General features: G+C 46.7%; 2 protein-coding genes across 2 annotated transcripts in view; one reads left to right on the top strand and one right to left on the bottom strand.

Annotated features, from left to right (window-relative positions):
• LOC311240018 (GDP-Man:Man(3)GlcNAc(2)-PP-Dol alpha-1,2-mannosyltransferase-like) overlaps window positions 1-12,670 on the bottom strand; it is a 29,120-nt gene extending 16,450 nt beyond the window's left edge. Inside the window, exons 1-4 of the mRNA XM_084328511.1 lie at window positions 12,612-12,670; window positions 9,749-9,973; window positions 4,958-5,335; window positions 3,190-3,241 (exon numbers count right to left, since the gene is read on the bottom strand). Coding sequence (XP_084184637.1) covers window positions 3,190-3,241; window positions 4,958-5,335; window positions 9,749-9,973; window positions 12,612-12,658 — 702 coding nt within the window. The 5' untranslated portion in view covers window positions 12,659-12,670. The remainder of the gene's footprint in view (window positions 1-3,189; window positions 3,242-4,957; window positions 5,336-9,748; window positions 9,974-12,611) is intronic.
• A 1,110-nt stretch (window positions 12,671-13,780) lies between these two features.
• The window catches only part of cpb2 (carboxypeptidase B2 (plasma)), a gene marked incomplete at both ends in the record, with an annotated part of 30,807 nt that continues 18,438 nt past the window's right edge, over window positions 13,781-26,149 (top strand). Inside the window, 4 exons of the mRNA XM_084328039.1 lie at window positions 13,781-13,833; window positions 14,296-14,398; window positions 17,593-17,717; window positions 23,026-23,146. Coding sequence (XP_084184165.1) covers window positions 13,781-13,833; window positions 14,296-14,398; window positions 17,593-17,717; window positions 23,026-23,146 — 402 coding nt within the window. The remainder of the gene's footprint in view (window positions 13,834-14,295; window positions 14,399-17,592; window positions 17,718-23,025; window positions 23,147-26,149) is intronic.

The raw sequence follows: 26,149 nt of genomic DNA on the forward strand, positions 1-26,149 counted from the left end.
AGTATTTTAGGGTGATAGTGTCACGTTTTAGACTCAAACATGAAAGTTGTAAAAGATACTTAAAGATATAAGAGATGAAACACTTTTGAAGGTATTTATTATAAAAAGTTTAACAAGCAATGTAATATAAAAGTGAATAAGCAAAGTATTTATACAAGGTGAATATAGCAAGGTACAATTTGAAATCTAGATTGTTACAACCGGCCGGTTGAGTATATTAAAGGAAATTATAAAAGTCAAGTCATTGTCTCAGTCCAGCATGTCTCGTCCGTGGAGTCCATTCCGTCTGTTCAGTCCAGTCAAAGCAGAAAAAGTCGAAGTGAAGTCAAGTGAAGTGAAGTGAAGTGAAGTGAAGTGAAGTCCCCCCTTGGCTCTGGGGGTGATCTTTATTAGCGATCCCATAGTTCAGTGTGTATGTAGTGTCTCTCCTCAGTGCACGTTTATGTGTCTTGTGTATTGGGCAGCCTGTATGTCCGGCGTGCATGAGTGCATGTATCGCACGTTAACGTGTAAGTAGGTGCGTGTGTGGGTCTAAAGATAACGATCTGTGATTTAATGGAGACTGGTCTTCGTGACCACTGAATGACCCAGTCGTATTTCACCGGCTTGTGACATCCTGTTGAATTTATGTGATCGGCTAATCTGGTGGGTGAGCAAGGGTGTGTGTGTGTGTGTGTAGGTTTGTGTGTGTGTGTGTGTAGGTTTGTGTGTGTGTGTGTGTGTAGGTTTGTGTGTGTGTGTGTGTGTAGGTTTGTGTATGTGCTTTGAGGGTGTGGATGTGTGTGTGTGGGTTCGTGTGTGTGTGCTTGTGTGAGAGGAACGGTACCATGTACCAGGGGTCAGCCTGCAGGTCACTGATCTGTGAGTGGTCCTCTTGTCTGAGAGAGAGACGTAAAACCAGCTTTATATAGTGTAGTGATGGGAGAATGTCTCCGCTTATAAAATTACATGATACGTGTCATATTTCAAACATGAAAGTTGTAAAAGATACTTAAAGATATAAGAGATGAAACACTTTTGAAGGTATTTATTATAAAAAGTTTAACAAGCAATGTAATATAAAAGTGAATAAGCAAAGTATTTATACAAGGTGAATATAGCAAGGTACAATTTGAAATCTAGATTGTTACAACCGGCCGGTTGAGTATATTAAAGGAAATTATAAAAGTCAAGTCATTGTCTCAGTCCAGCATGTCTCGTCCGTGGAGTCCATTCCGTCTGTTCAGTCCAGTCAAAGCAGAAAAAGTCGAAGTGAAGTCAAGTGAAGTGAAGTGAAGTGAAGTGAAGTGAAGTCCCCCCTTGGCTCTGGGGGTGATCTTTATTAGCGATCCCATAGTTCAGTGTGTATGTAGTGTCTCTCCTCAGTGCACGTTTATGTGTCTTGTGTATTGGGCAGCCTGTATGTCCGGCGTGCATGAGTGCATGTATCGCACGTTAACGTGTAAGTAGGTGCGTGTGTGGGTCTAAAGATAACGATCTGTGATTTAATGGAGACTGGTCTTCGTGACCACTGAATGACCCAGTCGTATTTCACCGGCTTGTGACATCCTGTTGAATTTATGTGATCGGCTAATCTGGTGGGTGAGCAAGGGTGTGTGTGTGTGTGTGTAGGTTTGTGTGTGTGTGTGTGTGTAGGTTTGTGTGTGTGTGTGTGTGTAGGTTTGTGTGTGTGTGTGTGTGTAGGTTTGTGTATGTGCTTTGAGGGTGTGGATGTGTGTGTGTGGGTTCGTGTGTGTGTGCTTGTGTGAGAGGAACGGTACCATGTACCAGGGGTCAGCCTGCAGGTCACTGATCTGTGAGTGGTCCTCTTGTCTGAGAGAGAGACGTAAAACCAGCTTTATATAGTGTAGTGATGGGAGAATGTCTCCGCTTATAAAATTACATGATACGTGTCATATTTCATCAATAGTTAGTACATTGTCGTGGGATACACCGCTTGCTCTGGCTAACTGTTAGTTCCATTCTTATAATGCATATGATCCAGTGGCGGTAGGTTGCCCCCTGGTGGAATATAATAATCTATGCATCTATTAATAGCCCGGCGCCGGGCATAAGAAGTTAATTAAACTTGACAGAAATTATATCGACGATAATTATCGATATCGAGTGATATGAAAATATTTATAATTTTATCGCGATAACGTTTTTAGCCATATCGCCCAGCCCTACTGCAAGATATAATTTTTTGAAAGACAAAACAAATGTTTGATGTTTACTCAAAACTGTACTCCTGAATTATTTCATTTAGGGCCTTTTTAAATCTCCCCTGAGAAGTACACAACTTCAACCCGTCACTAAGGCTATTCCATAATTTAACTCCCAAAATTGAAACACATCTAGCTTTTACATTAGTTCTTACCTTTTTACATGTTTTAAGAATACATAACCCTCTTAAATGATACTTTCCATCTCTTGGTTTAAAAAGACACTGAATACAAACGGGTAGGCTTTTACTCTTAGCACAATTTTTTTTTTCCAATCTTGAAGTAGGGATCAAGATTCAAGAGTTTTATCACATACATACCAGGGTATACAGTGAAATGCGGTTGGCCATGCCCGCTTCGATTGTGCAATAAAAAAAATAGTAATAATTTAAGAAAAAGATAACTAGATTAGACATGTTAATAAATCGCTTAAAGGCACTGGATGCTATGTACACCGAGTCCTATACAATGTGCAGTTTTTCTTTTATGTCCCTTATGCTATACTTGCTGTTACTAACTATACTGTACAACAATCGCAACAAGTTATTTTCTTAAAGTGTCCTTTTTTTCTTCCTTTAACGTGACATTTTCTTGTGTGTTTAAAGTGACCTGTGGTGTGTTTGTGTGTGTGTGCGTGCGAGTGCAGAATGTCGCGTTGTGTGTGTGTTCATGTGTGCTTGTGTGTGGAGAGATCAGTGTTCTACTGTTCTTAATTCAGTTATTCTTTTTAATAGAATAACAGCATTGCATCGGCCCATCAACCGGTTTTAATAAACAAACAGAAACAATAGCATGTGCATCTCTTTTAGATCAATTAGGCTATGAAAATTAGGCTGCCTCTAAATATAAACATTTATTAAATAAGAATGGTTTGCTTCACTTAAAAAAGAAAATTATAATAATAAGAAGAAGAATTATATATTTTTTTTTCCGACTCTGACATGAAAATCGAACGTGGAGACTGGCACTACTTTCTCATCCCTACCTTGAAGGCGCTCAGGAACAGGTTGATGGAGACGTTGTCCACGTTGTTGAACCTAAGCACACCGGTGGAGGGTTACAACAAGCAACCAAAGAGGTTACAAAATGAGAAAGTAGTTCCTATATCTACACAGTAGAGCTGAGGCACTGACTCTCACGCCTAGCGTGTCTGGGGGAAGGCCGAGACAACGTGTACGTACTACTACCTGGAGAAGACATCGCATGTGGAGTGACACTGTGGAACAGTCCGACTGTGGTGCCTAAGCCTTTCACTGCCACACGACAGAAGGTTAACCCTTTACTATCACACAACCGGCGGTCGCCGTCTGTTAACCGGCTGTCATGTGGCAGTGAAAGGGTTAACCTTCTGTGTGTCGTCGCAGTGAAAGGGTTAAGCAATGTCCAAATATGAGACAAATCAAAAAGGGTTATAAAGAAATCATTTTCACAAGGTACAGGGATGAGGAAGGGATTTGACATTCACGGGTGTTTACATTTTTATTAAAAAAAATTTTTAGTTATTTTTTTATGTTTTGCATATATTTGTATATATATATATATTTGTTTTGTAAAGATTTAAAATAGTAAGGAATTAGTAAAGAAATAAGTACAGGAAGGGGGGGGAGGGGGAAGGGATGACAGGAAGGAGGAGGTACAGGGAGGGGGGGGGGGGGCGGGGGAAGGGATGACAGGAAGGAGAGGGTACAGGGAGGGAGGAGGAGGGGGGGAAGGGATGACAGGAAGGAGGAGGTACAGGGAGGGGGGGGAGGGGCGGGGGAAGGGATGACAGGAAGGAGAGGGTACAGGGAGGGGGGGGAGGGGCGGGGGAAGGGATGACAGGAAGGAGAGGGTACAGGGAGGGGGGGGGGGCGGGGGAAGGGATGACAGGAAGGAGAGGGTACAGGGAGGGGGGGGGGCGGGGGAAGGGATGACAGGAAGGAGAGGGTACAGGGAGGGGGGAAGGGATGACAGGAAGGAGAGGGTACAGGGAGGGGGGAGGGGGGGGCGGGGGAAGGGATGACAGGAAGGAGGAGGTACAGGGAGGGGGAGGGGGGGGGGAGGGATGACAGGAAGGAGAGGGTACAGGGAGGGGGGAGGGGGGAGGGGGGAAGGGATGACAGGAAGGAGGAGGTACAGGGAGGGGGAGGGGGGGGGGAAGGGATGACAGGAAGGAGAGGGTACAGGGAGGGGGGGGGCGGGGGAAGGGATGACAGGAAGGAGGAGGTACAGGGAGGGGGAGGGGGGGGGAAGGGATGACAGGAAGGAGCGGGTACAGGGAGGGGGGGGCGGGGGAAGGGATGACAGGAAGGAGGAGGTACAGGGAGGGGGGGGCGGGGGAAGGGATGACAGGAAGGAGGAGGTACAGGGAGGGGGGAGGGGGGAAGGGATGACAGGAAGGAGGAGGTACAGGGAGGGGGGAGGGGGGAAGGGGGAAGGGATGACAGGAAGGAGGAGGTACAGGGAGGGGGGGGGAGGGGCAGGGGAAGGGATGACAGGAAGGAGCGGGTACAGGGAGGGGGGGGGGGAAGGGATGACAGGAAGGAGGAGGTACAGGGAGGGGGGGGGAGGGGCGGGGGAAGGGATGACAGGAAGGAGGAGGTACAGGGAGGGGGGGGGAGGGGCGGGGGAAGGGATGACAGGAAGGAGAGGGTACAGGGAGGGGGGAGGGGAGGGGGGAAGCCTGACCAGGTAGAGTGAAACAGGAAGGAGGGGGGGGGGGTGAATCTCCCACACTAGCGAGCGGCAGGGGGGGGGGGGGGGGGGTCAGTCACCTGGCGTTCCTCTCGCGCACGGCGGACAGCATGTCGGCGCTCACGGTGGGGTAGTGGACGTAGCTCGCCACGCTGCAGCCGCCCAGGTAGCGGAACAGCGGCAGGGTGAAGGCGTAGCCCGCGGAGTCCACGTAGACGTCGGGCGTCAGCTCCGTCAGCGCCTCCCAGCCCAGGAACACGGAGCCCACGCTCTGGCCCAGCAGGGTGAAGTGGGGCACCGGGAACAGGCCCGGCTCCACCAGCAGCCGGTGCCGCAGGAACACGAACCGGACGGGCCGCGGGAGACGCACGCCGAAGCGGCGACACGCCCCGTCCAGGATCTGCTGGCCCGTCACGCCCTGGTCCCCCGTGTACACCACCAGGTTGACCTCGGCGTGCCTGTGTGTGTGTGGAGCGGGTGGGGGGGGGGGGGGGGGTGAGGGGGGGGGGGGGGTGAGGGGGGGGGACAGACAGGGTTGCTAGTGAAGCCTTAACACCCTTTCACTGCCACACGACAGCCGGTTAACCCTTTCACTGTGACAATACAGAAGGTTAGCCCTTTACTATCACACAACCGACGGCAATGCTCCATCATTAGCTCCGCCTCCGCGGAGCTAATGATGCTAATGATGGAGCATCGCCGTCGGTTGTGTGATAGTAAAGGGTTAACATTCTGTCGTGTGGCAGTGAAAGGGTTAAAAGGGGAACTATCTTATAAATGGCCTTTTTCAGTGTTTAGCATTGTTTCCTAGCTATGTGGACTTATTTTATATTAATATGATCTATGTCTCTAATTCTCATATTGGCGCATTCTTCCAATTCTCCTCTCACAATATTCACCCTCACTGAACTGAGTCATCTGAAAATGTGATGATCTGTGATGTCAGAGAGACACCGCTGCATGATGATGTCCCAGATGCCACCAGGCCACACAGTGGTTTAGGAGCCCAGCCTCAAAACAGCTTAAGATCTTCAGGTAAAAAAAATGCTGTTTTTCAGGACTTGATTAGAAATACAAAACAATGAATTAAAGAATATATATAATTACAGAGGTGTTCCATAAACTCACAGGAATTGTGTAAAAGTGCCCAAATAGTGAAAGAAATAGTAAAATAGTTCCCCTTTAAGGGTAGGGCTGTACGGAATAGTTCGAAGCTTCGTTCATAACGTTGATGTTCGAATTCTAAATCAACATTCCAATTATTATTATTTTTTTGTTTGTTTTATGTGTGTCTAATGTCTATTCATTCCGTTTAAACCAATGGGTGTTTTTCTTCACAGTAGGCTACACTAATATTATAGTATTATACTATTATAGTATAATGACTAGTCATAAAAGTTTTAATAAAACATGTATCATAAATGATGTAGCCCGTCTGCATCCACCTCGGCGCTCCATCAAGACGTCACCGTCACCTCCGTACCAACCGTGAGCCCTGATTGGATTATTTATGTTGACGAAACTGACGAGTTATATTCATTAACCCTTTCTCCGCCGATGACGTGTTAAGACGTCATTCTCCGGCCATGCGTAATCTGCCAATGACGTCTTACAGCGTCTTTGAGATCAATATTTCATATTTTCGTCATGGTATTCACATTTCACCCACGGAGTCTTTGCTGGTGTTGTAGGACTCCGCTCAACTCTCCAACGCTTCAATACCGCCACCTGGTGGCCGATCGGCGAGTTGCCAAAACCGGAAGTCACCGGAAGTGCTTAGTCCGTCCCCTATTCTGTCGCTCGCGGGACTCTATCCAGACACCGTGCATATCGATCCGTTGCCATAACTCAATAAACAACATGATTGGACGTAGGGCTGGGCGATATGGCCAAAAACGTTATTGCGATAAAATTATTAAATTATTTTCATATAACTCGATATCGATAATTATCGTCGATATAATTTCTGTCAAGTTTAATTAACTTCTTATGCCCGGCGCCGATGGACGGGCTATTAATAGACTTGTTTTGCTGCTGTGAATGTCTCGAGTTGATGCCGTCATCAGTCCGCGCACGTTAGCAGTTAGCCAGAGCAAGCAGTGTATCCCATGACAATGTACTAACTATCACCCTAAAATACTCCGTTCCGCCCCAATACATTGCAACGACGTCCACCGCATACCCCACACTACTCTAACCGTGGCCTCAGAATTCACGCCACACACCCACTCGGCACGTAAACTATAAAATAGCGCCGTGCAAGCTAATTATCCTAGCCAGCCTTGTTTACTACTAGAGTCCTACCTCTCTACCCACAGGTGCACCGCGGGTCTCCTTCGCTCTCTGCCATCTCCTTCACTGATTGGTTGTTAGTGCGTGTGCTCATATCCAAGCTTGAAAAATCGATATATCGAAACTTTGCGACCACGTTTCATGTTTATTTCGAGGAAATAATTTATCGCGATAGTTATCGTTATCGTTTTATCGCCCAGCCCTAATTGGACGTGTATTAGTATTATACAAACCGGAACTGGATCACCTAGATCAACATCCCATAATAGCGATCTTTTTGCTCCACGCTCATTACATTATAAGAGGAGACTGGGGTGAGTTTCAGCGTTTTTCTTTACCATTTTCGATACAAACTGCTCTGATCTATATATCACCCATACTACATAAATGATTTAACGTCGGTCATTGAATTATAAACGACCCCCCCCCCCCTCCGGTCAACCGCAGATGAAGAGTCATAACGTCTAGGACCGTGTACAGTTGACATTTTTTATCTGGTGTCGATAGGTATCAAACTGCATTTGATGATCTAATATATGCATTTATGGCCATAACTCACGTTCTATGAAATACTGCAGAAAACGATAAAATCATATTTATACTCTAGACCATATTATTGTATGAATGTGTGAATGAAAAAGTAAAACGTTCCTACATCCTGAACGATAGATAATTGATGTTGAATGGGCCATAGTAATGTCAATTTAGCAATACAATTTAAAAGGTTATAGCCCTGCAAAGAAGGTGAACATCTCCATAGACAAATAGAGCTGGCAGAGAGGCTACAAGGATGGATATAAGCTCCGGCAATGAATGGGTTAAGGAAATGTAAAAGAAAATACTAATTTAATCAGATTAATCACTTTATTCAAATTGAGGATTTTGTTTGAGGATATATATTTTTTTTTTTATGATTACGTCATAAAATATGACGACAGACATTCGAAAACGTCAATAGAAGCTTTGAATGTAAAAAAAGAAAAATGACATTTGGTACAGCCCTACCATACTGTACATTTGGTACAGTACAGCCCTACTGTACCTCCACTGAAGAACCATACGAGTAGTGTGGTCTGGCTTAGGCCACGCCCCCAACGCTGCTTTTCATCGCATCGACTGTGCACTGTACTTTTTAAATGTCTATGAGAAATAAAACTTGAACTACTGTGTCAAGCTCAGTTTTGTTTTATTCGTCACACGGTAGATGTACATCATAGTTAACGGCTTGGTTCTGCATGAGCCTCCGGAGATTGTGCCTCATACAGTGAGAGAATAAAAACCAAACACTATACAGAATATACAAAACTAAAATGGACAAAATTAGGTAGAACAGGTATGTGCAAATCTTTTAGCAACAAATAAATCAAACATGGTGTAAGGTTTAAAGTGTCTAAGGTGAATAAAGGGCACACTTGTATAAATAGATCAAATATGGTGTAATGTTTAAAAAAGTGCTTAAAGTGCATAAAGGGCACAATTAAATAGAATAAATAGATTAAATATGGTATAAGGTTTAAAAAGGAGTTTACAGTGAATAAAGGGCACGCTTGTAAGGGCACACTTGTTAGCCCCTTTTGTGACTGTGATACACCGAGTGAATCCACAGTCACTTCCTGGCCCATAGCAAACCAACGTATGTTGTTGACCATGAAGGACTGGTTCTGGCCCGAACCGTTCGTTATACAAGTATCACAGAGACATTTCAACCGTTCGTTATACAAGTATCACAGAGACATTTCAACCGTTCGTTATACAAGTATCACAGAGACATTTCAACCGCTCGTTATACAAGTATCACAGAGACATTTCAACCGCTCGTTATACAAGTATCACAGAGACGTTTCAACCGTTCGTTATACAAGTATCACAGAGACATTTCAAAGGTACTCACGGTTGCACGAGGGTTTCGGACAAACATACGTGATAGTTTGAAAAGCTCGGCGTTGCTAATAAACATTTTAAATATGTTTAAATTTTTTCATAAACTGGTCAACACTGCATTATTTCCGGCGTTGGGTGCACGATGCACCAGGCAGCCAAATACGGAAATAAAGCCGTTTTTAGGGAAGTGTTGACCAGTTTATAAAAAAATATTTAAAATGTTTATTAGCAACGCCGAGCTTTTCAAACTATCACGTATGTTTGTCCGAAACCCTCGTCGTGCAACTGTGAGTACCTTTGAAATGTCTCTGTGATACTTGTATAACGAGCGGTTGAAATGTCTCTGTGATACTTGTATAACGAACGGTTGAAATGTCTCTGTGATACTTGTATAACGAACGGTTGAAATGTCTCTGTGATACTTGTATAACGAACGGTTGAAATGTCTCTGTGATACTTGTATAACGAACGGTTGAAATGTCTCTGTGATACTTGTATAACGAACGGTTCGGGCCAGAACCAGTCCTTCATGGTCAACAACATACGTTGGTTTGCTCTGGGCCAGGAAGTGACTGTGGATTCACTCTGTGCATCACAGTCACGAAAGGGGCTAGCACACTTGTAAGGGCACACTTCTTGGGCACACTTCTTGGGCACACTTGTAAGGGCACACTTCTTGGGCACACTTGTAACCTCACCTATTCTGGAGCGCTCGGAGGGCGCACCAGAGGACCCGCTCGCCCCCGCCGCCGGCGCTGCAGTGCGGGTGGAAGAATGCCACCGTGGGGCGCCCGCCGTCCCGCGCCCGGCGGGCGTTCCGGTTGTTCTGCAGCCAGACGCGCACGCCCGCCACCATCAGGGCCAGCGTGGCCACGAGCACGACGCACAGACACACCACCGGCAGGAGCAGCGTCCAGAGCACCCTGGAAATTATTTAGAGCCCGCATTTCAAAATCGAGGGTTACGACATTTTTGAATTACGACGTTTGAATGATGACAATACAATTCAAATGTGTTGTCATTATACAGCACAATAACATACGTTTGGATTACAACAAGATTGCACACATGTAACAGCAAAGTGCAGTTAGGAATATACTACAGGTACAGGTGATTAAACTGGGTATACAATATATAAATTAGTAGCCTACTACTGAGTAATAGTGCTAATCAGATGTTTGATTGATTGATTGATGTTCTAGAATGTTTGATTATGACATCTACTGTGACATCACGAATGCGCTAGAATGTTCCATTATGACATCATACTGTGACATCACAAATGTTCTAGAATGTTCTATTATGACAAATAATACGGTTCAATGACTTTATCTAAATCCAATCAATATTCCTAATGCCGTTTCAATGTAAGGTTATAAAAATAAACATATAAACATTCATATAATACAATAACCTAAATATATAGCTTTGGCTCCTCTACAATACGCTTACCTAGGATTTGACTTGATTCAACAACAAAGCAGCCGGGGCAATGGCAAGCCGAAAACGGTCAAAAGTGTGGTTACGGTATTTGAAGTTTGGATTTTTTTTTTCACGACTGAGGTAGGTAGATTACATTTCTTGAGACTAAAGTACAGAAAAAGGGTACCGGTATCGATTCACAGGTACCGGTACCGTACCGGTTCAAATGTGAACGGTACCCATCCTAGCCCCCACGCCGCAGCTCGGTAGAGAAAAGAAACGACATTGTTTCTAATGGAGTGCAATAGCGGCCTAAGGCCTTAGAGGGCTGCCAGCTCAGACACACTCAGAACAGTATGCACAAGGTGCCCCCCCGCTGAATTATGAATGGATATAGATAATAAAAGAAATACCGTGAGAAAAACTTCGATCTACGTTTCCGGCACTCAACCGTCGGGCGACAGAAACGTAGTTCTACGTTAACGGCACCCAAAGGGTTAAGGGGATGCAGACCAGAGAAAGACTTTCGTCTTGTTTACATCAGGGTCCCCCATTTTCAATTCATCATAACATATATGACATACATGACATACAGGTGGACAGTACTGCTACATCTATACATTTATGACATACCAGATTTACAAATAAGAGTCTAAAAAAGAGAGTATATACATTTGCCGAAGAAACTACATTGGAGGAGGATGGGTAGGTGGGGTGGGGGGGTTGGGTAGGTGGGGTGGGCAAACTGTACATTGGAGGTGGTTGGGTGGGTGGGTGGGGTGGGGGGTTGGGTAGGCGCCGGCGGGGTGGGTACATTCGATTATCGACAATCTTACTTGGTCCCAAGAAGAGGGTCTCATGTATTATTGGGTTAGGACATTTACAGGGGCCAGTTTTGAATTGCAGTCTCCCGTAGGTGTTGTTTGAGAGTGGTTTTGAAAGTGGGTAGTGATTCACATTCCTTTACAGCTTTGGGTAGGGCGTTCCACATTGATGTGGCATAATTGCGAAACGTGTTTAGTCCCTTGTTTGAGCCGAATCTGGGTTTAACATGATTTGTTGAGCTTCCTCTGGTGTTGTGGTCGTGGTATTCACTGACCTTTGGGAAGTATTTTGACATGTATTGTACATGGGTACCTTAGTGGTGTAGTGTATCACTATCTTGTAGACCAGGCCCATTGCAAGTTGCTGTACTCTGTCATCTACTCTAAGCCATCCTAGGTTGTCAAAGTGGGCAGGGGTGAGGTGGGTTCTAGGAGTAAGGTCAAGTAGTAGTCTGACCAGTTTGTTTTGTGATGTTTGTAGTCTTGTTTTTAGCGCCTTTGAGGTGCTTTGGTACCATGAGGTGCAAGCATAGTCGTAGTACCCTTGAATGAGTGCTCCTGCCAGAGTCTTCAGGGTATTCTTGTTTACCAGAGAGGAGATCCGGTACAAGAATAGAGTTCGTTGATTGACTTTTTTTTATTACATTGGATGCCATTTTGTCACAGGAAAGATTAGCGGCCTCTAGGATGGAACCCAGGTAGGTAATTTCATCTTTCCTTGTGACAATATTGTCACCCACTGTAACTGAGAAGCCGTCGGTCTTGCTGAGTTTGTTATTTGAACCGAAGAGAATGGACTCTGTCTTACCCAGGTGTAATGATAGTTTGTTATCAGCGAGCCAGGTGCAGGTAATGCAAATCAATGGGGGAATGAAACACATTACTCTGAACAAGTCGTTGTTCATATACTTACTTCCATAGCTTTAGTAATAGTGAGAAATGGTAGAACTGTTTGATTCCGAGTATACTCGTGAAGTATCAATCAATCAATCAGCTTGGTAACTGTTGTGAAAACCCATTCAACGTCATTTTAATAAAGCTTGATAGGTGATCGATTTGATGGGCTTCTAAACATGCTGAACCTTCTTTAACAAATAAAAATAAAACGATATTCATCATAATAAGCGAATGGATGGAAATGAATGAAGAAAAGTGTTGATCAGCTTTAGTCGTCACGTTATTTTATAGCTAAAGATAAACTGCAGACAAACTGAATTCAGCTGAATCACCAAGAATAATATTAACTGATTGGTAAACAAACACACTCTTCATTTATTATTCACGCTGTTATTAAGAGTTAACTTAAGAGTCTTACCTTGTTAATTCACAGAAGCAGAGAACCAGCTCGTCGTGAGCAGACATCTTGACAACAACATGACCTTTGCACTTCACGCTTTCTTCCTCTTCGGTGTCTCGAAGTACTACTAGTTCAGTAGCGCCATCTAGTGGAGAACACTGGGTGTTTTAATCATGTATTGATTGATAGAAAAATGTTAGTGCTGTCAATAGATTAAAAAAAATGAACTAATTCATCTCACAATTTTCTGTAATTAATCTAGATAAATCTAGATTAAAAATAGCTTCTTTTTGACCGAAGCTTGTGTAACAGATATTTACTTGAGTAAAATCATGGAATTTGTGTAAAATCAACACAAAGAAAGTATATTTAGATTCAAATACCATTTTAATAGTATTTTACTAGTAATATAAATCATATTAACAACAAAAATGTGTTCCATCTTCATGTCAGATGATTTTCAAAAAGGTGCATGAGTCGATGCAAAAAAAAAAGACAAGCAAAGATACTGCTGAAAGTTCAGAACGTTGAAGATTTTTCACTCCATAGATTAATCTAGATTCATTTATTTGAATGCTTTCATTAATTTAAATTAATCTCCAAAGTTAATGTCGACAGCCCTTCACGGTTTCTTCCTCTTTGGTGTCTCCAAGAAGTACCATTAGTTCAGTAGCGCCATCTAGTGGAGAACACTGGGTGTTTTAATGTATTGATTGATTGATTGATTGATTGATTGATTGATTGATTGATTGAACATTTTATTAACAGATTGCAGAATGGGTACACTACAGTACAGCTCAATACACACAATAAGGGGATGCAGACCAGAGAAAGACTTTCGTCTTGTTTATGTCCCCCATTGTAGAACTCTTGTTTCCCCCAATTTTCTCCCTACAAATAATGTATTTGTCAGAATTAGTGAAGCATTACATTATGAGAGCAATGTCGAATTTTTAAATGCTATGAATGGTATTGAAGCAGCTACGTGGTGGATGACATACTCTTTGACGACGGTCGATCTACTGTGCCCTATATCTTCTTCGAAAAAAAGTAAAGTTTAACTTCTAAACAAATAGTACTTGGATCAATACTGTCTCTCTCTCTCGCCACAGTCTGCACGTCACTAACCTCTGGCTGGCACTGGCTTTAGACACAGTCTAGTCATGAAGGTTCTCCTAGTTATTATTATGGTTGTTTTGATCTTGGACAACAAACTCAACACGGCAGAGGCGCAGGCACAGTAAGTGAGCTCACGAGCCAATTCTCCAGAAACGGGCAGATTTATTTATCAGTCACATAGCCGCGTGTTATAATAAGATTTGTTGAATCTAAGGTGAATGACTTGTTTTCAGAGGGGAGGACATTGTTGGTTAGGGGCCACCCTCACACACGCACGCATGCACACACACACACTCACACACACACGCACACACACTCACACGCACATAAAAGAGAAGGCTTGCAGAAGAATTTCACTGCCATTGTACTTGTATAATGTGTGGGTGACAAATAAACTGACTTTGACACACACACACACACACACACACACACACACACACACACACATACACGTATATACACACACACAATTACTGAAAGTGGTCACATATGTATGCAATTGTCTTGATTGCTGTCATGAATCTCTCATTTAAAAACAACAAATGTTGACATAAAACAAATCATTTGTTTTCTCTCGATTCAGTGATCAGGTTTTCTCGATAACGCCCGCGACGCCGGAGCAGGCTGACATCCTGAAGAACGTGACCGCCCGACATGAGGAGGTAGTGGACGTGATGATTGTGATAGTAAAGGGTTAACCTTCTGTAGTGTGGCAGTGAAAGGGTTAACACCAACCACAGGGTTCCCACAGACATTGCAAAATGAAATTCAAAGACTTGTAAATACTTTTCCAAGCACTATTTAACATTTTCAAGGATGTCACTCGAAGGATACAATTCACTGTTAAATGTTTTTTTTTTTTTAACCATCTTCTTGGCCAGCTTGCCAGCTGAGCATCACACGCCAAGAAGAGATGAGGAAAAGCAGTTGGAGCGCGCGAGACAGCGGCTCGTCAGATTTGATTAAAACAGAACAAAAAAAACTATTTCTTGATCCAGAACTATTGAATAAAACATTCAATGCGAATGGTTGATTTGAATTTCAAGGACTTTTTAAGCACCTTGTTAAAAAAAATCTGTTTTCAAGGAATTCCAGGCCTGCGGCCGGGTAGCGCAGCGGACTAAGCGTCTGTATACCACCGCAGAGACACTGGTATCGAATCCAGCTGTCAGCGGTGCCTCCGGCTTGGTCGGCCGTCCATACTGACACAATTGGCGGTGTTAGCGACTTAGCGGGAGGGAAGCCGGTGGGTGGTAATCTGGTCGTTGTAAACAGCGACTCCTACAGGTCGGTCAGGGTGCCTGCACAGCGAGGGAGGGAATTGGGGAAGGTATAGTGTGACCTCCCACACGTTACATCTCACCAATGAGAGTCCGCGCTGGCAGGTGAAAAGAGGCTGCTGGCTGTCTCCTATGTCTTGGAGGAAGCATGTGATAGACTTCGGGGCTCCCTAGACCGACAAGTGGGGGGCAAATACGCGCAATGACCAGGAAGGGGAGGGGGGAATTGGCATAACGACTAAATTGGGATGGGAGGAAAATACAAGAAAAATAGGAGGAGAAAAAGTGGATAAAAAAAGGGAATTCCAGGCCTTGACTTATTCTTTTTTTTAAACCAACCATCATTATCAAAACCATTACTTTTGTTGACCCAGGTCAACGGTTCTCAGCGCGGGTTCCGGGGGACCCACAGGGGTCTGTGAAAGGGTTCTGGACGGTCCCTGTGCTGCAGAACAGGTTAATCTTTTATTTTTTTTATCTACTTTTTCTCCCCCTTTTTTCCGTATTTTTCTCCCATCCCAATTTCGTCGTTATGCCATTTCCCTTCCTGGTCGTTGCATGCTTCTGCCCCCTACTGTCGGCCTGGGGAGGGAGAAGACTACCACATGTCTTCCTCCGATACACGTGGAGTCAGCCAGCCGCTTCTTTTCACCCGACAGTGAGGACTCTCACCGGGGGAGCGTAACGCGTGGGAGGCTCACACTATTTCCCCCAGTTCCCTCCCTCGCTGAGCAGGCGCCCCGACCGACCTGTAGGAGTCGCTGTTTACAATGACCAGGATACACACCCCGCCGGCTTCCGACCCGCTAACACTGCCAATTGTGTTAGTAGGGACGACTGACCAAGCCGGAGGTACCGCTGACAGCTGGATTCAATCCCAGAGTCTCTGCAGTGGTAGGCAGGCGCTTAGTCCGCTGCGCTACCCAGACGCCCTTAGAACACAGGTTAATCTGAGAGGGTTCCGTGCTGCAGAACAGGTTAATTTGTGGTAAACTAGCGGTGGTGGCGGAGAGGAGGAGCCTTGCTAAACTCCAGGCCATCAGGGAAAACCCCTCCCACCCACTATACTACTACTACTAATAATAATAATAATAATAATAATGGATTTAAAGAGAGAAGCGCCTTTCCCAGACGCAAGGACACTGTACAAAGAGAGAGAAGCTATATAAAAGAAAGGGTGAAAAAAATATGAATATATATGTGTAGTAACAACAGGAAAAATAAAACAAATAAGGCAAGGTGCTGTCCAATTGGACGAAACGGTAGCAAGAAAATTAACAAAAACAAAAACAACGGGATCTGTGGCTTAAAAGAAAAGAGTCAGACACAGACTTGGCGGACAGGAGGAGCACGCCACTGTGCCAGGCTCACACTACCTAAATGCAGCACTGAACGGCACAGGAAGTCCTTCATTCCGACAGCCATCAGACTATACAATGCATCACTGTGCCTCACTGCATCACTGTGTCTCACTGCATCACTGTGTCTCACTGCATCACTGTGTCTCACTGCATCACTGTGTCTCACTGCATCACTGTGTCTCACTGCATCACTGAGCCTCACTGCATCACTGAGCCTCACTGCATCACTGTGTCTCACTGCATCACTGTGTCTCACTGCATCACTGTGTCTCACTGCATCACTGTGTCTCACTGCATCACTGTGTCTCACTGCATCACTGAGCACAGGGTGACAGTTACCATCTTCCTGGACTTTTACTTTTAAAACAACACTGTTCAATATTACACCTACTGTAGACCTCTGTATATATATATATTTTTTTTTAAACTTTGACCAGTCACCTGGTTCTTTTAGCGTTTATCGCTTTTCTTCGCATTCATACTTGGTCAAGTTCGACCGACAGAAGCAGGCTGAAAGGGTTCAGATGGGGGGGAAGACACTCTGGGAAAGGCACGGTTGCCGTCCGGGATTCGAACGCACTCAGCCCCAGATCCGCGCGAGCGCGGTTGTCCACGGCGCTGAAATAGCACTCGCGGTACGTGGTGAGCTACTGGAGCTCCCCTACCTCTGTATATTTTTACTGTATATTTTATATTAGAACGTATATACTTAACAATACATAGGAAATGTAAATCCCGGACCGTATTTTATTATTATTATTTTATTCTTAGGCTTATTTTTATTTTTTTCATTCTTATTCGTGACTTTGTTCTGTCTATACCTAAATGTTTACCGTGAGCGATTTGTAGTGCCAAATTTCCCCTCGGGATGATTAAAGTATTTTTCTATTCTATTCTATTTGAGAGGGTCCCCGACGTGCAGAACACAGTTTCATTTCACCGCTTCATTCACTAGAAGTTCACTAAGAGTCTCCTCTCCAACGAGCTGCTCCTCCTGCTGTGTGTGTGTCTCCTCTCCAACGACCTGTCCCTCCTGTGTGTGTGTCTCCTCTCCAACGACCTGCTCCTCCTGCTGTGTGTGTGTCTCCTCTCCAACGACCTGTCCCTCCTGTGTGTGTGTCTCCTCTCCAACGACCTGTCCCTCCTGTGTGTGTGTCTCCTCTCCAACGACCTGTCCCTCCTGTGTGTGTGTCTCCTCTCCAACGACCTGTCCCTCCTGTGTGTGTGTCTCCTCTGCAGACGGTGCTCTGGCAGCCGGCCGCAGCCCAGTACATCCGGGAGGAGGCCGAGGTCCACCTGTTTGTCCCCGCGAACAGCACAGAGGCCGTGGCCGCCCTGCTGAGGGAGCACGGCCTGATGCACCAGTACGTTGAAGCCTCATCTAGACCCACTCCCACCTCAACCCTAACCTCAGCTCCATCTAGACCCACTCCCACCTCAACCCTAACCTCAGCTCCATCTAGACCCACTCCCACCTCAACCCTAACCTCAGCCCCATCTAGACCCACTCCCACCTCAACCCCATCTAGACCCACTCCCACCTCAGCCCTAACCTCAGCCCCATCTAGACCCACTCCCACCTCAACCCTAACCTCAGCCCCATCTAGACCCACTCCCACCTCAACCCTAACCTCAGCTCCATCTAGACCCACTCCCACCTCAACCCTAACCTCAGCCCCATCTAGACCCACTCCCACCTCAACCCTAACCTCAGCCCCATCTAGACCCACTCCCACCTCAGCCCTAACCTCAGCCCCATCTAGACCCACTCCCACCTCAGGCCCATCTAGACCCACTCCCACCTCAACCCTAACCTCAGCCCCATCTAGACCCACTCCCACCTCAGGCCCATCTAGACCCACTCCCACCTCAACCCTAACCTCAGCCCCATCTAGACCCACTCCCACCTCAACCCTAACCTCAGCCCCATCTAGACCCACTCCCACCTCAACCCTAACCTCAGCCCCATCTAGACCCACTCCCACCTCAGCCCTAACCTCAGCCCCATCTAGACCCACTCCCACCTCAACCCTAACCTCAGCTCCATCTAGACCCACTCCCACCTCAACCCTAACCTCAGCTCCATCTAGACCCACTCCCACAATAACGCACCACTGCTCCCACCTCAACCCTACCCTCAACCGTAACTCATAAAAACTTGTCTTTTTAATAGAGCCTTTTGTTGATTTTCATCTAGTTTTAGCTCCACACATTTTATGTTCTTTTACCAGTTTTAGCCCTTTTATGTATTTTTCTACTCTTTTACTAGTTTTAGTGTTCTTTTTACTCCGTACTCGTTTTAATCTTGCTTATTTTACATTATCTCTTTTTTTAATCTCTTGCTAGCTTTTATGTTTTTTTTTGTTTTTTTTTACAATGTAGCCCTTTGAGATTTTCTCTGCAACTATAAAGTGCCCTACAAATCAAATATATTATTATTATTATTATTATTATTATTATTATTATTATTATTATTATTATTATTATTATTATTATTATTAATATTAATATTATTATTATTATTATTATTATTATTATTATTATTATTATTATTATTATTATTAACCCCATCCAGACCCACTCCTACCTCAACCCTAGCCGTGACCCCATTAGATCTGGAACAAAGACACACATGTACAGTAACACACTGGAACAAAGACACACATGTACAGTAACACACTGAGACAAAGACACACATGTACAGTAACACACTGGAACAAAGACACACATGTACAGTAACACACTGAGACAAAGACACACATGTACAGTAACACACTGGAACAAAGACACACATGTACAGTAACACACTGGAACAAAGACACACATGTACAGTAACACACTGAGACACACATGTACAGTAACACACTGGAACAAAGACACACATGTACAGTAACACACTGGAACAAAGACACACATGTACAGTAACACACTGAGACAAAGACACACATGTACAGTAACACACTGGAACAAAGACACACATGTACAGTAACACACTGGAACAAAGACACACATGTACAGTAACACACTGGAACAAAGACACACATGTACAGTAACACACTGAGACACACATGTACAGTAACACACTGAGACAAAGACACACATGTACAGTAACACACTGAGACACACATGTACAGTAACACACTGAGACAAAGACACACATGTACAGTAACACACTGGAACAAAGACACACATGTACAGTAACACACTGGAACAAAGACACACATGTACAGTAACACACTGGAACAAAGACACACATGTACAGTAACACACTGGAACAAAGACACACATGTACAGTAACACACTGGAACAAAGACACACATGTACAGTAACACACTGGAACAAAGACACACATGTACAGTAACACACTGGAACAAAGACACACATGTACAGTAACACACTGGAACAAAGACACACATGTACAGTAACACACTGAGACAAAGACACACATGTACAGTAACACACTGGAACAAAGACACACATGTACAGTAACACACTGGAACAAAGACACACATGTACAGTAACACACTGAGACACACATGTACAGTAACACACTGGAACAAAGACACACATGTACAGTAACACACTGAGACAAAGACACACATGTACAGTAACACACTGGAACAAAGACACACATGTACAGTAACACACTGGAACAAAGACACACATGTACAGTAACACACTGGAACAAAGACACACATGTACAGTAACACACTGAGACACACATGTACAGTAACACACTGGAACAAAGACACACATGTACAGTAACACACTGAGACAAAGACACACATGTACAGTAACACACTGAGACACACATGTACAGTAACACACTGAGACAAAGACACACATGTACAGTAACACACTGGAACAAAGACACACATGTACAGTAACACACTGGAACAAAGACACACATGTACAGTAACACACTGGAACAAAGACACACATGTACAGTAACACACTGGAACAAAGACACACATGTACAGTAACTGGAACAAAGACACACATGTACAGTAACACACTGGAACAAAGACACACATGTACAGTAACACACTGGAACAAAGACACACATGTACAGTAACACACTGGAACAAAGACACACATGTACAGTAACACACTGGAACAAAGACACACATGTACAGTAACACACTGAGACACACATGTACAGTAACACACTGAGACACACATGTACAGTAACACACTGAGACACACATGTACAGTAACACACTGGAACAAAGACACACATGTACAGTAACACACTGGAACAAAGACACACATGTACAGTAACACACTGAGACAAAGACACACATGTACAGTAACACACTGAGACACACATGTACAGTAACACACTGAGACACACATGTACAGTAACACACTGAGACAAAGACACACATGTACAGTAACACACTGGAACAAAGACACACATGTACAGTAACACACTGGAACAAAGACACACATGTACAGTAACACACTGAGACACACATGTACAGTAACACACTGGAACAAAGACACACATGTACAGTAACACACTGGAACAAAGACACACATGTACAGTAACACACTGGAACAAAGACACACATGTACAGTAACACACTGGAACAAAGACACACATGTACAGTAACACACTGGAACAAAGACACACATGTACAGTAACACACTGGAACAAAGACACACATGTACAGTAACACACTGGAACAAAGACACACATGTACAGTAACACACTGGAACAAAGACACACATGTACAGTAACACACTGAGACAAAGACACACATGTACAGTAACACACTGAGACACACATGTACAGTAACACACTGAGACACACATGTACAGTAACACACTGGAACAAAGACACACATGTACAGTAACACACTGGAACAAAGACACACATGTACAGTAACACACTGAGACAAAGACACACATGTACAGTAACACACTGAGACACACATGTACAGTAACACACTGAGACAAAGACACACATGTACAGTAACACACTGGAACAAAGACACACATGTACAGTAACACACTGGAACAAAGACACACATGTACAGTAACACACTGGAACAAAGACACACATGTACAGTAACACACTGGAACAAAGACACACATGTACAGTAACACACTGGAACAAAGACACACATGTACAGTAACACACTGGAACAAAGACACACATGTACAGTAACACACTGGAACAAAGACACACATGTACAGTAACACACTGGAACAAAGACACACATGTACAGTAACACACTGGAACAAAGACACACATGTACAGTAACACACTGAGACACACATGTACAGTAACACACTGAGACACACATGTACAGTAACACACTGAGACACACATGTACAGTAACACACTGGAACAAAGACACACATGTACAGTAACACACTGGAACAAAGACACACATGTACAGTAACACACTGAGACAAAGACACACATGTACAGTAACACACTGAGACACACATGTACAGTAACACACTGAGACACACATGTACAGTAACACACTGAGACAAAGACACACATGTACAGTAACACACTGGAACAAAGACACACATGTACAGTAACACACTGGAACAAAGACACACATGTACAGTAACACACTGAGACACACATGTACAGTAACACACTGGAACAAAGACACACATGTACAGTAACACACTGGAACAAAGACACACATGTACAGTAACACACTGGAACAAAGACACACATGTACAGTAACACACTGGAACAAAGACACACATGTACAGTAACACACTGGAACAAAGACACACATGTACAGTAACACACTGGAACAAAGACACACATGTACAGTAACACACTGGAACAAAGACACACATGTACAGTAACACACTGAGACAAAGACACACATGTACAGTAACACACTGAGACACACATGTACAGTAACACACTGAGACACACATGTACAGTAACACACTGGAACAAAGACACACATGTACAGTAACACACTGGAACAAAGACACACATGTACAGTAACACACTGAGACACACATGTACAGTAACACACTGAGACAAAGACACACATGTACAGTAACACACTGAGACACACATGTACAGTAACACACTGAGACACACATGTACAGTAACACACTGAGACACACATGTACAGTAACACACTGGAACACACATGTACAGTAACACACTGAGACACACATGTACAGTAACACACTGAGACACACATGTACAGTAACACACTGAGACACACATGTACAGTAACACACTGAGACACACATGTACAGTAACACACTGAGACAAATACACACATGTACAGTAACACACTGAGACACACATGTACAGTAACACACTGAGACACACATGTACAGTAACACACTGAGACAAAGACACACATGTACAGTAACACACTGAGACAAAGACACACATGTACAGTAACACACTGGAACAAAGACACACATGTACAGTAACACACTGGAACAAAGACACACAAAACCATCAACATTGACTCGGCTTTAAAGACCTCTCTCTTATATCCGTGGCGCTAAAAGATTGAAGATGTTTCCACTCCATCTGGATTCATTTATTTTAATGCTTTAAATAATTTAAATTAATCTCCAAAGAAGTTAAAGCATTAATTTTGACAGCCCAAATATTATACACATGTAAAAAAAAAAAAAAACACGTGGCGTGTCTCTGTCCCACAGCGTGCTGCTGGCCGACACGGAGGAGCTGATCGAGATGCAGACGAGGAACGACACGGCGACCGACCCCAGGAGCGGCTCCAGCGGCTCCTCCTTCTACGAGCGCTACCACAGTCTGGAGGACGTACGTACCCCCCCCCCCCCCGTTAGCTACCACAGTCTGGAGGACGTACGTACCCCCCCCCCCCCCCCGTTAGCTACCACAGTCTGGAGGACGTACGTACCCCCCCCCCCCGTTAGCTACCACAGTCTGGAGGACGTACGTACCCCCCCCCCCCCCCCGTTAGCTACCACAGTCTGGAGGACGTACGTACCCCCCCCCCCCCGTTAGCTACCACAGTCTGGAGGACGTACGTACCCCCCCCCCCCCTGTTAGCTACCACAGTCTGGAGGACGTACGTACCCCCCCCCCCCTGTTAGCTACCACAGTCTGGAGGACGTACGTACCCCCCCCCCCCCTGTTAGCTACCACAGTCTGGAGGACGTACGTAGCCCCCCCCCCCTGTTAGCTACCACAGTCTGGAGGACGTACGTACCCCCCCCCCCCTGTTAGCTACCACAGTCTGGAGGACGTACGTACCCCCCCCCCCCCCTGTTAGCTACCACAGTCTGGAGGACGTACGTACCCCCCCCCCCTGTTAGCTACCACAGTCTGGAGGACGTACGTACCCCCCCCCCCCTGTTAGCTACCACAGTCTGGAGGACGTACGTACCCCCCCCCCCCCCTGTTAGCTACCACAGTCTGGAGGACGTACGTACCCCCCCCCCCCTGTTAGCTACCACAGTCTGGAGGACGTACGTACCCCCCCCCCCCCTACCACAGTCTGGAGGACGTACGTACCCCCCCCCCCCGTTAGCTACCACAGTCTGGAGGACGTACGTACCCCCCCCCCCCCCCCGTTAGCTACCACAGTCTGGAGGACGTACGTACCCCCCCCCCCCCCGTTAGCTACCACAGTCTGGAGGACGTACGTACCCCCCCCCCCCTACCACAGTCTGGAGGACGTACGTACCCCCCCCCCCCCGTTAGCTACCACAGTCTGGAGGACGTACGTACCCCCCCCCCCCGTTAGCTACCACAGTCTGGAGGACGTACGTACCCCCCCCCCCCCCCGTTAGCTACCACAGTCTGGCGGACGTACGTACCCCCGCCCCCCCGTTAGCTACCACAGTCTGGAGGACGTACGTACCCCCCCCCCCCGTTAGCTACCACAGTCTGGAGGACGTACGTACCCCCCCCCCCCCCGTTAGCTACCACAGTCTGGAGGACGTACGTACCCCCCCCCCCCCGTTAGCTACCACAGTCTGGAGGACGTACGTACCCCCCCCCCCCGTTAGCTACCACAGTCTGGAGGACGTACGTACCCCCCCCCCCCCCCTACCACAGTCTGGAGGACGTACGTACCCCCCCCCCCCCGTTAGCTACCACAGTCTGGAGGACGTACGTACCCCCCCCCCCCGTTAGCTACCACAGTCTGGAGGACGTACGTACCCCCCCCCCCCGTTAGCTACCACAGTCTGGAGGACGTACGTACCCCCCCCCCCCCCCGTTAGCTACCACAGTCTGGAGGACGTACGTACCCCCCCCCCCCTACCACAGTCTGGAGGACGTACGTACCCCCCCCCCCCCCCCTACCACAGTCTGGAGGACGTACGTACCCCCCCCCCCCCCGTTAGCTACCACAGTCTGGAGGACATACGTACCCCCCCCCCCGTTAGCTACCACAGTCTGGAGGACGTACGTACCCCCCCCCCCCCCGTTAGCTACCACAGTCTGGAGGACGTACGTACCCCCCCCCCCCCCGTTAGCTACCACAGTCTGGAGGACGTACGTACCCCCCCCCGTTAGCTACCACAGTCTGGAGGACGTACGTACCCCCCCCCCCGTTAGCTACCACAGTCTGGAGGACGTACGTACCCCCCCCCCCCCCCCGTTAGCTACCACAGTCTGGAGGACGTACGTACCCCCCCCCCCCCCCTACCACAGTCTGGAGGACGTACGTACCTCCCCCCCCCTACCACAGTCTGGAGGACGTACGTACCCCCCCCCCCCCCTACCACAGTCTGGAGGACGTACGTACCCCCCCCCCCTACCACAGTCTGGAGGACGTACGTACCCCCCCCCCCCTACCACAGTCTGGAGGACGTACGTACCCCCCCCCCCCCCGTTAGCTACCACAGTCTGGAGGACGTACGTACCCCCCCCCCCCCCTACCACAGTCTGGAGGACGTACGTACCCCCCCCCCCCCCCTGTTAGCTACCACAGTCTGGAGGACGTACGTACCCCCCCCCCTACCACAGTCTGGAGGACGTACGTACCCCCCCCCCCCCCTGTTAGCTACCACAGTCTGGAGGACGTACGTACCCCCCCCCCCCCCTACCACAGTCTGGAGGACGTACGTACCCCCCCCCCCGTTAGCTACCACAGTCTGGAGGACGTACGTACCCCCCCCCCCCCGTTAGCTACCACAGTCTGGAGGACGTACGTACCCCCCCCCCCCCCCCTACCACAGTCTGGAGGACGTACGTACCCCCCCCCCCCCCCCGTTAGCTACCACAGTCTGGAGGACGTACGTACCCCCCCCCCTACCACAGTCTGGAGGACGTACGTACCCCCCCCCCCCCCCCTGTTAGCTACCACAGTCTGGAGGACGTACGTACCCCCCCCCCCCCCTACCACAGTCTGGAGGTCGTACGTACCCCCCCCCCCCCCGTTAGCTACCACAGTCTGGAGGACGTACGTACCCCCCCCCCCCCTACCACAGTCTGGAGGACGTACGTACCCCCCCCCCCCCCCCCGTTAGCTACCACAGTCTGGAGGACGTACGTACCCCCCCCCCCTACCACAGTCTGGAGGACGTACGTACCCCCCCCCCCCCCCCCTGTTAGCTACCACAGTCTGGAGGACGTACGTACCCCCCCCCCCTACCACAGTCTGGAGGACGTACGTACCCCCCCCCCCCCCGTTAGCTACCACAGTCTGGAGGACGTACGTACCCCCCCCCCCCTACCACAGTCTGGAGGACGTACGTACCCCCCCCCCTACCACAGTCTGGAGGACGTACGTACCCCCCCCCCCCCCTGTTAGCTACCACAGTCTGGAGGACGTACGTACCCCCCCCCCCC

This window comes from Notolepis coatsorum (genome assembly GCF_963971535.1).
Source record: "Notolepis coatsorum genome assembly, chromosome: 1".
Classification (NCBI taxonomy): domain Eukaryota; kingdom Metazoa; phylum Chordata; class Actinopteri; order Aulopiformes; family Paralepididae; genus Notolepis; species Notolepis coatsorum.